This window comes from Rhipicephalus microplus, chromosome X (genome assembly GCF_043290135.1).
Source record: "Rhipicephalus microplus isolate Deutch F79 chromosome X, USDA_Rmic, whole genome shotgun sequence".
Classification (NCBI taxonomy): domain Eukaryota; kingdom Metazoa; phylum Arthropoda; class Arachnida; order Ixodida; family Ixodidae; genus Rhipicephalus; species Rhipicephalus microplus.
In genome coordinates this window covers 460,239,100-460,251,674 of record NC_134710.1, presented here as the reverse complement: position 1 = coordinate 460,251,674, position 12,575 = coordinate 460,239,100, and the positions used below count along the sequence as shown (strand labels likewise).

General features: G+C 46.0%; 1 protein-coding gene across 6 annotated transcripts in view; it reads left to right on the top strand.

Annotated features, from left to right (window-relative positions):
- The first annotated feature begins 544 nt into the window (after nucleotides 1–544).
- LOC119160839 (uncharacterized) overlaps nucleotides 545–12,575 on the top strand; it is a 274,511-nt gene continuing 262,480 nt past the window's right edge. Inside the window, exon 1 of one of the 6 annotated variants that reach the window (XM_075880678.1) lies at nucleotides 545–1,048. In XM_075880678.1, the coding sequence (XP_075736793.1) occupies nucleotides 747–1,048 (302 nt within the window). In that variant the 5' untranslated portion in view covers nucleotides 545–746. The remainder of the gene's footprint in view (nucleotides 1,049–12,575) is intronic. The other 5 variants (XM_075880677.1, XM_075880676.1, XM_075880675.1 and 2 more) reach the window with 5 other exon arrangements.

The following is a 12,575-nucleotide window of genomic DNA, read 5'->3' as shown; positions in this document are numbered from 1 at the left end:
TTTCTTCTCTGCCCATTGATTATCTCCGTTCAAGTAATCCATCAGTTTTTGAGAGCTCTCACAATTTTCTTTATCATAGATAATTTCGTGAGCTTATTTTATTTCACGTGTCAGCTTGCCCACTTCTGCTATCACGAAACACTCCCTGAAACGATGTTCACAGGGGCAACTCTTACGGAGTAAATACAAGTGGCCAGAATCTTTCAACAAGACCCTAATTGGACTCAATAAGGCTTTCATTTACACACTTACCCTACTGTCCGATGACGCTAGATAACGCGTAGTTGGATGACGTATTATTACGGAAAGCTCTAATATCTGCCGTGGCGGAGCCGTGTTACAAGTTCTCTTTTGAATAGATAGGCTTGTTTTGTATCAGACTGAACATATAAAAAAGGGCTTTGTCGAAGTGTAACGTGACCAAAAATAGATGCATTGCGAAAAACCATTGTTCAAGAATATGTGTTTAGTACTTGAGCGCATGTTCCACGAGCAAATAAGTTCGACGCTGAGCTGGCGTGCATCATAATCGTGCGGTAATGGGCGATAACAGGAACCCATCATTGGGCGCATGCGCAGTATGCTCATTTTCTGTCTTTTTTTTCTCCGAAGACCACGTGCTGGTCTTGGAGAGCGCACCAAAGATATTCAGGATTTTGTAAGCGCTCGGTGCACTGCCTGTGAATTGTCGACGCGTTTCGCCCAGGCTGCAACCATCTCGTCGCTAAAACTGAGCACCGAACGACATGATCCCGCCACATCTGTCCCAATCAAGCTGCGGAACGTCTGCAGGGGCAGCAACTTCAGCGAACAACGGTACCGTGGCTCTAAGCGATTCGCAAACCCGGCAAAAAAGAGGCAATGCCACAAGCGACCTTCAGGAAAGTGGGGTGGATACCAGCAGCGAACTACCCTTCGGTGCGGTCAAACATCGAGTATGGTCTCCAGTGTCTCTGTGCTGCGGGTTCGACATTCGTCAGCCCTTCATGGAACCACAAGTGGAACAATCTCCAGATTTTCAGGACATAGCCGTGTACACCTCCGGCAGGTAAGGCGTATGCCTATAGCACGCAAAATATTGGTGGCCATGCGGCTTCTTTCGCCTCTTAAATAGGAGGACTGTCTGTCAGAACATGACTTTGGTTGTGTACGCACTTGTAAAAAGTCTCGACTAGAATACAATGAAGGCGGATTGCTGTTTTAAATATGACGTGCACTCAAGTCTTCCGCGCATCAAATCTGTCGCCTTTCGACTATTCGACATAAGCCTCGGCCGCGTGCAGCGAGCGTCTGTAGCAGACCGCTGTACTAAACTGCGTAGCGCCATGGCGGGTGCATTCACGACAAAAAAAATATGGTAGCATACATTGAAAGTTTTGGCTAATTAGTGCTGACTCAGTTGGCCAAAGTAGTTAGGCCCATTGTGTGCCCAATAGCACGGGTAATTACGTAGTCCCCATTTGGTGACGATAAGAACAATATGTTATCAAAAACACTAAGTGCCTCACACTTCTGTATTCTAGGAAGCTCCCACTGCTCTGAACGCTTGGGCGTTCCGTTGCTGACACCACGATGGCGTCGCAATCACGATGGGGCCCTATTGAGCTCTGCTGCAATACAACTTGCAATAGTGGTGTTGCTCATTCAGGATTCAGAATGTCGCCATCCAACTGCTTTTACATAAATAGGGCTCACACTTCCCCCTATAGCTCGGTTTGCTACAAATGTGCACTAGCACTTAACGTTACAAACAAATAATGCTGCGCATAGTCTATGAATGAAGAGTAGCATTCATGACGCCGACCATCTGAGATGCAGCCTAACGCTTCAGGCAATAAGACAGGTCTTTGGGTGTGAGCCGAAATTGAAACATATCTTTTTGAAGCAAATAGATTTTTAACAACTTCCACAACATTCATTAGTGCATTAAACTACAGTAAAAATCATTCCTTTGAGCCCACAGTTGCTGTATCACTTCGTTCAAGCATGCCGAAGCGATAATTGTGAAAAAACTAATTCGAGCGCAAAGACACGACACATTTAGCATAGCGCCCGTGTGTATTTGTGGAGGGGGGTCGTGTTTTTGCACTCAAAATATGTTTTGAAAAAAAAGTTCCTTTATGAGGCGATAGTTATCAGTCGTGGTGAAGAAATAACACCCGTGTGAGGTTAACTGAAAGACTATGAGAAAAAAACACAATTATGGCGCCATTTCACACATGCAGCAATGAATTGCACCCTTGACGTAATGTTATCTTATTATCATATCTTAAGGTATAACCTTAACACCACCGCATAGATTTGTAATGAAGACGGCAGCAGCCAGTGTGTCAAGTAAACCTTGAACTATTTATTGTGCAAATTTGTTTCCAAACAAGCGAATAACGCAGCGCAACAGTAGTGCGAACACACTCGTCAGAATTCTGACCTACAGACTTAACGCGTCCGCTTTTTATGCGTCCATCACGGCATGATCACCGTTGCTATCGTATAAGTTGGAGAATGCGCCAAACTGATCACGTCATGCAGGTAGCAGCTATCTAAAAGAATGCAAACTATCCCGATTCAGTGTGGCGTGGTTTCAGAAGAGGGAAACACGTGATAGTTTTAGTAAGTAAAGCCTGAGGATGCTGAAAAAGAACGGTTCGCGTATCAATATGACACTGATCATTCGGTCTGTATCAAACGCAGGACGTATGCTTTAATAATTACGTATGACTGCTGTTGTTGTGCACAGGACATTCCATGCGAAACTCCCATTTCGCGAGACAGCTTGATTTGCTGCCATTCTAACCTACGTTTCACTACTGTGGGTACCTGTCTTCTTCCAATCAACGGCCACTCACCTTCCCTGCATATGACCTACACAACTTCGTTGTTTCCTTACAGCTGTTTTCCAGCATATCAGCTTCATTTTTTGCACTACAATCCCCAGAGCTGCCATGTCTCAGATAACGGTCATTTTACAGTCTTTATTATATCAATCGCTGCGTACTTCTGAGAAGTCGAGCGCATCGCAGTTCAGTTTCCCCAAGTATGATTTGTGTACATGCTCGTCGAATAATGCGGGAGAACACGGCACAGCGTGGCTGCGTGCGGTGGAGGGCCGGTGCATGCGTCACAGCGGTACGTCACGCCGAAGCAGCGCAGATGCACAGGGACATGCAGATGTTTCCGCATTTCGCAACCAACGCCTCCTTTATTTCAATGCAAGTGCAAACACACGCTTATCAACGGTATCCGTCGGTCCGCCTCAGTTCAGGCACTGGTCGTGATGCAACACTGCATGAGGGGGGCGTGCTACAGTTACTGTATATGCGCCCCTACGGGAGTATAGTTGCACATAAGTCCGCCATTATGTTCAACGGCTGTGCAGTGAAGCCACTCGTCGCACGCACAGACGAAAAATTACGGTGCGATGTTTCGGCGCGGAGGCATGCCGCATACGTATTGCCGCCCGCTGAGCAAGATTGCATTGTTGCAGTGAGGCGGCGCATTGCTATAGCTTTTGAAAATGCTTGAGACCCGTGTGCTTCGATTTAGGTGCACAATAAGAAAACCACAGGTGGACGAAACTTTTAGAACCCTCTACTACGACATCTCTCAAGCAGTGGTGGTTTTGGGACGCTAAACTGAAGGATTAATTTAGGTCAAAATGATTGAAAAAGTAACTCATTCGAAAGAACGCCACTGCATAGTTTTTACACCAGATGTACGATGCACAATGTTTCTGAAATAACAATTTGAGATGGTTCGGTACATTTCAACACCGCTAGATGGCGCCACCTATCCAGCGTCAGGGGTTAACACGTTTGCGGTTTCGATGTTCTGGCCATTCTAGCTTTGGTAATCCGGCTGAAACATTGTGATCGCTATTGGTGTTCGCAATTCTGCTTATTTTGACTGGTTATCTGGAATGTCCGCAGTGCATATATTCCTAAGTTCCTAAGAACAAAAATGCACTTGCGAGATGGCGCTGCAAACGTAAAGCCTATCCGCCGTGTAGTTTACGTAAAGGTTGACGTTGTGTAAAAACCCGAACATGCACATATTCTACCTGGTAACACATGAAAAAAATACGATTACGTGCAAGCTAAAAGCCCCTAAATGCGGTGAAGGGGAAGTAGGCACGGGCACAAACGAGCGGGCATCGCGCCATCGTGTACGCAAAGTTGGGCTCACCCCGTAGAATTGAGCATTGGACGTCACTTTGCACCATGTGACAGCACTTGCCGAATAGCAGTGTGAGCGGCGAAGGAAAAGATGTGCGCAGCTCTGCTACCTAAATGTAGCATATACAGTAACTACAGGTCACGCTGCTTGCGCCGCACGTGCTTCCGAGCGCATTCCTCCGGAGATGCGATAGACGCGTTTTCCACTATACAATATAGCACGTCTGTCAAGTTCATTCTTTCGTGCTCTTTTTTTTTTGTGGCTCGAAGGAACGCCGCCACCACCTCACGGCGCAACACTCTAGAAGTTTTGCAGTGACGCTTCCCCAATGGTTGCCCGCATAGCGCCATGAACGGCTTTTCTTTCACAGAGCCAGCGTGATCAGCAAAAATAGGAAACACAAGAAATGCAAGACGCCACCCCACGCATCTGTACACAATTAACAAAAATTACTTCGTATGATTTCGGCCGTGAGGTACGGCACGAGGGAGCTTGCTCTCCCTTGACAGCAAAGCGCACACAAAGGCTAGGTGATCGGCGAGAGCTGGAAAGGGCTTGAGGTAAGAGTGCTGAACAGCTGAATCAGGTGCATCTGGCTGGCATTGATAAAACAGGCATTGTCGCAACAAAGCAGGCAAGTCGGAGCGCTCCAACGCGGCAGCTGACGATGAAAAATAACCCGTGCGCTTGCGCCGCTTCGCTTCGGTGCGCTGCCATGACGAATGCACCAGCGCTTCGTGGAGCTCGGCCACGCTGAGCGGCGTTCAAGTTGACGATGGACGAGACTGTGCAACTTTCCATGAGTATGACATAGACTGGTAACTTTGCTGTTTCGTGGTTAGCAACGCTGAGGGACCGCGTAAGCGGGTGTGGTCTGTTCCTAGATGCTCTCACTACAACGCATATGCCGCATTCTACGTGACCTCCTGCGCGGGACCAGTGGCGAAGCTACGCTTCTTGTGAAATTGCTGAGACACTCTCTTCATGAAGCAGGGAACACGCACCCTCAGTCGCTAGTTCTTCGTGCTGAATTACTCAGCGGCTTGTCATTAAATAAATAAAAAATACGTTACATAGCTATTGTAGTGTGCCGTGGCGAAGCACAATCAACCAGTGGCCGAACTTCTTTGTGGGTCAGCCTACCGTTCTCACGACATCAAATCACGAGGTTATGCGTATGCATGCCATGATGGAATCTCCTGCAGTTTAATGTGGAGTATTTCTGCCGCCACGTCTGGAGCAAAGCACCTCAAATTTCATGCCTTAATGCGCCATGCTGCCTCTAAGACGTTTCAGCACACCGTAGAAAAGCATAGGCTTCACCTTTATCCGGGGTGAATTTTGCTTGCACCTACCATAGTAGTTGACCCTGGCAAGCAACAGAGGCTGCGCGTTCTTCTTAAAATTGAAGTGGGTGCTTTTCGCTTTTAGGTGGCGCGTCAAAGCATTAGCGTCCAAACATAAAATTTTACAGAGCACATATACATATCAGTCCACAAGAGCGCTCATTTTCGTTTGATGAGCCAGATGCCTACTCAAAATTGCGACACCGTACATGAATCCTACTGTTCGTGTTTCCAGTAAGTGCTCATCATGCGCCATACCACTGCACTTGTATAACCAACTGCAAAATAAATAGGGACGCATGATAAATGACCGAATTATAATAAAACTGCATCATGGTGCATCTGATGTGGCCAGTGCACATGTGCACCATTTGATTTTGACAAACACACATTTTTACTCGCTTGCAGTGGACTAGGTGATTACATATAGCGTTTCGCGCTAGGTGTCGCTATTTTTCTTCCACGCCTCACGCACTCATTTCAATGGAGACAGTGTAGGCGAAAATGTACGTGGCTCGCAATGCTGTACATAAAGAGATAGCATCTCTTAGTCGCGAACCGGTGTTAGACATCATTACTTTTGTCTTTGCACGCTGGTTTTTTTTGGTTGAAGCGTATTATGTGATAGTGAAATACTAAAGAGTGTACCGAAAACGAAAAGAACTTCACCCCGAATAATGCTTCAGTTTATTAATTGTATAATATACCAAGAGGCAGATAGATGAACTTTCAATGGAAGTAACTGGGCAAGTGGACATAAAAAAGGATAAAAAAATCTTGCGGTGATCGGCGAGGTATAAACTCAGTTAGTTTTGCGTGAAGTTTCCGTTGATTGAATAGGCATCATCCTTCTCAGCATAGATTTGTATAGTGAGTTCACGTAATCTACTTTCAACTAAAGGGCCTCCTCCTATTCTTCGATTAACTTGCACAGCACGTACGCCGTTGCCATAGTCATGCTGTGCCGTGACAGACCCCACTTCATTCGAGCCCACTCATTCTCTATTGGGTTTGTGTCTGCGCCACAGGGAGGCCACAGCAACGTGCGCACGCCAAGTTCTTCAGCATGGTGGTCACCTGACAAGCCGTGTGTACAGGGCTTCTGTCTTGTTGAAAGATGAAGCAGCCATGGGGAAAATTCCTGCCAGAACAAATGAGGGCATGGCGTTGTGCCTGAGGGAAGCGAAGTATAGGGTGCTGTGAATTTTTCGCGAATGTGGACAAGTGGCACTAGCCTATCTTTGCTTGTAGCATTCCACATGAAGACTGGAAACCGGCCACTTGAGAGAACACTGAGTATAGCCAGGGTGGTTGGTACCTGCAATTTTTAAAGAACCATAATGGTCTAGTAAAAGTTTGAGAAACCCGATTTAGGAAGTGGTATTGCGCGTTCTGCTTAGAACTATAGCTTGACTAAACCATCGTACAAGAACGCGTTCGAAACGCTTTGTGAAACATTTGAAACGTGTTTTGACGTGCTACTGACGAGGAATTATTTGTGGACGTTTCTTTACTTGCAGTGCATGTGTTTTTTAGCTAACGCCCCACCGTGGAGGTCTAGTGGCTAAGGTACTCCGCTTCTGACCCGAATTCCGACTACGGCAGCTGCGTTTCCGATGGAGGTGGAAATGTTGTAGGCCCCTGTGCTCAGAGTTGGGTGCACGTTATAGAACCGCTGGTGATCGAAATTTCCGGAGCCGTCCACTACGGCGTCTTATAATTATATGATAATTATATGGTTATCTTGGGTCGTTAAACCCCACAAATCAATAAATCATTATTCAATTGTTTTTTAATATTGACAGATATTTTTGGTTGTTGAATTATGTTTGAAAATTACTTAAGAATGATACTTGCGAGAAAGTATTTAGGCATATGTAAAATAGGAAAACATATTAATACAGCAAAAAGTGAACGCATTGGTTGTGTCGATCGAGTTGAGAGACCACCTAACCCTCCTCGGCTGATCCCTCCGAGCGCAGAAAGTTTACTCGTCAGAAAAATGACATTTCTTCATTTTTCTTCGCCCGAAAGCTCGTGATTTGAGGTGAAGTCCAGGCGTTCTTGCCGGTTTCGCTCAGGCAGAAAAGACTTTTGCGCTGCAGCAAAGTAGACAATTCCGGCCTCTTACAGTCCCCGGCACACTTTTGGCGTAGAAATGTTCGGTGACAGCTCGTCGCGGATTTGTTTGCGGTCAATAGAGGGTTCACGACCGCTCCGGGCACAATCGAAATGTCATCCTCGTGCTTTGTCACTCTTGGCCGGCCAGACCACTTGGCATCAGCAAGTGGGCTGACTTCTTTAAAAGCGCCGATAATCCTGGTGACCGCTGTATTCTACCTCTTTGGGCAATCTATGTGGAAAACGCTCAACAAAATATCTGGCGATGTATCTCTGTTATTCAATGAAAACACGAGGCGCCATTTCAGCAGACTACACACCTTTAATGGGCATTCTATATTTCAACGTGTTTTATATGTACCGCTGGCCAATAAGAAGCCCGACAACATGGCGGATGGGTGACAAAAGAGAATGGCATGACAGCCATACTGAAAATCGGCTCATAAACAGCGTAGATAAATACAGGGTCGTGCAGCGCCCATGGCTGACTTTTGGCAACTCCAGTTTTGAATGAGTGCTTTAATGGATACAGCTGTACAAAATAGCAAAGTGATGTGGTATGCAATTTTTTGAGCTACATGTTCCCGAAAAGGAATTGAAATTTGTCATCTTGACTATTTATGCTGTAATCAGTTGGAATAAAAAAACAGTGATACCATATATCGCGTGGTCACACTCGGACAGTAGTTGGTAACTTTTCGTACAGGATTCAATAATCATACATACATATCTTCGAAACTATTTAGTGTGTTCACGATCCTTCAGAAGTTGCGATATGCTCTATAAGGAGCTTGCATATGGCTACGCGTTCCGCGTGGCTGCAGAATGTTGCAAGCACACGTAGCAGAAGTGAACTAAAAATATCCCAGCCTATAGTTGGAGTGAATGATGAGTTCTATCTGTTCGTCCATACATCTAGTAAACACTCTCCAAGTACCGCCATATCGCATTTTTTCATCATATATTCATCATATGCAAGCACCGCCACTATCCACCTGACATTCTGAGGACTGAACGAAAGGTGGCCACTATGCCTACACGAGACAATCGACCTACGGCGTAAATAGCTTTGCCCCTAAAAGCTGAGTGACACCTGAAAAGAACACTGCATATTCATCAGTGCAGTACAAGGTCACAGTTTCTCTGTACTCTAAAGGGGCACTGAAACACTTTTACAAGTAACCATGGAATGAATTGCAGTTATAAGGATATGTCACATGCTGCAATTGCATTCTCTTCCGCCGTCCCGACGAAAGCGCTGGCAGGGCTAAAGAAGGGGATGGCCGCTGCAAAAAAAAAAAAAAAAAACGAATCGTCATTCGCGCTTTGTGACTTGAGCACGTCTTTTTTTTCTTCAAATGCGCGGCTTCTTCGATATGTTCTTGCGCGCATGCGCGGACAAGTCACGGCCTCTGTAACGACTTAGCGCGCAATGTTCAAATCAGCCAATTGCTGATAGATGGGCTTTATACCAGTGATTTTTGAGCATACTTTGTCATTTTTCGAGAGGAGAGAAAGAAATTTTCAGTTGGATATGTGAATTCCAGACAGGCGTGCTGCACTATAATATTTGGCTCGCGTGTTGTCGGGAATCTCTAGTATCGATCGGCAGCATTTTCTGACCATTCTCAGTGTTGCACGGCACCTTACCAAGTGCGAGCTTTTCAAATCATGATTAAATGGGAAGGACGCTTGACCTTCGCCTTCAAGAATATAACACTATAGCGTGATCGGGCCTAGTTCGTATCGCCTTCTCCGTAAGTATCCTCAAAGTGCCGTGAGAATAAGAACGCGTGTGCGCGTAACATTCAGCATGGGCGTCGAAAAGGAGGTGCAAAAGAAGCAGTTGCCCCCCTCAAGCCTCACCAGCACTCACTCTCACCAAGCTATACCAGTACTCTCCTCCTGCCCTAGCAATGTTGCAACACTGGTTCACAGCCCCAAGAAAAAAATCCTGCTGATGGCTATGACACTGAACACATCTTGCCAGGGTGAACGCGTTGGCTTTATCCCCATGAGGACCAATGCTTTTATTTAATTATTCATTTATTTATTTGTTACTAATGTCTACCGTGTGTTCTTACTAGTGGACAAGGCTTACGTAGACACCGACCGCGAAATTTATGCGAAAGGAGCTTTGAACACTAGCGCGTTAACGCTGCTCTGCGCTATCTGTGAACCAAGCAGAGTGCAGTGCTCAACTCAGCCGTTTATAACGACGGAGCGTCGCGCGCGGAACGGCACGAGTGACATCGGCAGTCGCAAATACGCCACATATGAACATGCGCGACGCCAATGATGTGCCTGCCCTGCAGTTTCCACCGTTATTTATCTTCACCGCCGCGATGGCTGCTTTGGCCGTCGAAGCGCTGTCAGCGCTACAAACTCGAAATGCAACAACAAAAAAAAAATTCTCGCTTCGTGTTATATCACAGCGACAACGGTTTTACTTCGTCTTTCTTTCTTGTTTTTTGTTTCTTTCGCGAAATTGCTCAGCGCTTTTGACGGCCAAAGCGGTTGTTGCATCCGCGGCGATAAACAGGGATCAGTACTTTGAGGCAGGCACATCACTAGCACCGCGAATGCTCAGATGTGGAGTATTTTCGACTGCAGATGTCACCCGTGCTGTTTCGCGTACGGCGCTCTGTCGTTATAGACAGTCGAGTTGAGCTGTGTACATTTTAACTACCCTCGTGTCCCCGTTGAATTGAACGCGTCACGGTTTCAGGAAAGAAATCGACTCCTAGCGCGGAACGCTTCATGCAATCACGTAGCCCGCTGCAAGCGAGTATCAAGATATGGATGCGAAAATGAAAGGACGCACACTCGCCACGTCTGATAGCGCCGCTTTGCAGTTTTATCATATTTCGGTCGTCAATCACACGTTCCGGCTTACTTAGCGGAAGGTTGTACAATCAAATTTATGGGCCTGAGCAAGCTCCTTGAACATCACTCGGTGCATCATTGATTTCCACAGTAGGAATAGCCAAGAATATCTTTACACGTTCCTTACGATAAACGCAACACTTTTTCGAATTGCCCGGCCATGTCTTCAGCTGGTTACGTTGTTTCTTCAACTAACGTGTCTTTTTGTGTGAGATTACTTCTACTGTTCCTATAGGGGTTTCAAGAATGTCGGCAAAAAACAAAAGGCTTGAGATGGGCGGGTTGAGAAAGTGATCGCAGCCGAATCTCTGGTCAGTATTCGCTCGGCTCTTAGACGATTTTGTTATCACTAAGACTCACCGTGTTGTTTGGCAATGCTAAAATGCCTATAGTTTTTTTTCGCCTGTAACAGCTTACAGATACGTGCTCGTTATTGTCGATAGCGAACGCATGCTGGATGTTTAGTGCGTGACGGAGCGACTGAAAGCTATTCTGGATTTGGCGAGAAGCGTGTCTATACCGATCTCCACAAATACTCCAACGTGGTGACTAAATTCCAGCTGCCGATCTAGGCATTTAGAGTGCAGCTTTTAGACGCCCATAGCCGCATTGAAGTGGCGCTGCCGTCGTCAGTGTAACGAATAGGGTGAACCAGGACGGAGTGAGATCAGCGTGTGCAGCGAGCTGCTGTGTTAGTGTCTGCAGTGCCTCATGCCTGTTCGCGCTTTCTATAATAGCGCCACGCACCTAATTGCAAATACGCAGTGCGATGAGGACGACATAAGTTCGAGAGCATCGATGTTCAAGAGGGGCGTGTGCGAATAAACGCGCACATAGAATGCGAATAGCAGGCTATGAGGTGCCTCTCGTTGTGACGCCCGCGGTCGACTGATTGAAGTTTCTTCTCTTTTCCGGCGCGTGTCTCCTGAATGGAAAAGAACCAACCTATTGTAACCTCGCCAACAATACCTATTCCTCTATAGACCTAAGCATAGTGTATCCATCGCTTGTGCCTCCACTTCACTGGAAAGTCATCACTACTCCCTACGGAAGTGACCACTTTCCCGTAGTTTTAAGAACACCTACATCAACTGAATGCCCCCCACGGGTTTCCAAACGGCTCATTACCAAAGCCGACGCGGAACATTTTTACACCATCACTTTTTTAAGTTGGTGCGACGTATGTACTTCAGGCATTGATGCTGCTGTCAACTACTTCACAGCATTTTTGATTGACACAGACACATGATCCAACAAACACATGGACACCCTGAAAAACAACACGTGCCATTATGGAACTCTCAGTACCTAAATTCGTGCAAGCAGTAAAACAAAGCATGGAGGTTGCTTCGGAACTCACCGACAGCAGGAAACCTTGACAGCAACAAGAAAACAGTCTCAGGGCAGGAGAACGCGTGAGCAGGGCAGAAGAGAAAGCTGGCAGTTTTTATCAGGGATCAATTCATATACACAGTAGGCTATCGTCTGGAACAGGGTTGGTAGGGTAGCAGGATGAGAAGTACACACAATCCCACTCGTAAATACACACGGTGACATCTTGGAAGATTTGGCGAACTTTCTCAGCAAATACTTTGAAAGGTATCATGCTCGTCACACTATACTGATGGTTTCCAAAAATACAGAACAAAAATTGAGAAGCAGAAACTTGAACAAAAATGTACGATACACGAAGCATACAACCAACATTTATTCTCAGCTGAGCTCCAAGCATCACAAAGCTCCTACAGTAGTTCCGCCCCAGGTTCTGATCGAGTGGTGTAAAAAATGTTTAAAAAACCTACCAATCGAAACGCAAAAAAACTTTAGTTTGCGTGTGCAATGCTATTCGGTTGTATGGCGCTATCCTTACTTCCTAGAAAGAGGACACTATTATTCTCATATTGATACAGCGCAATGACCCTTCTTCAGTTTGGAATTAGAGGCCCATTGCACTTACAAGCTGCTTCTGCAAACCTTTCGAAAAATGATAAACTGCCAATGTGTACAGTTTTTTTTATACAGACAATTTACTCGACCCATTCTAGAGCG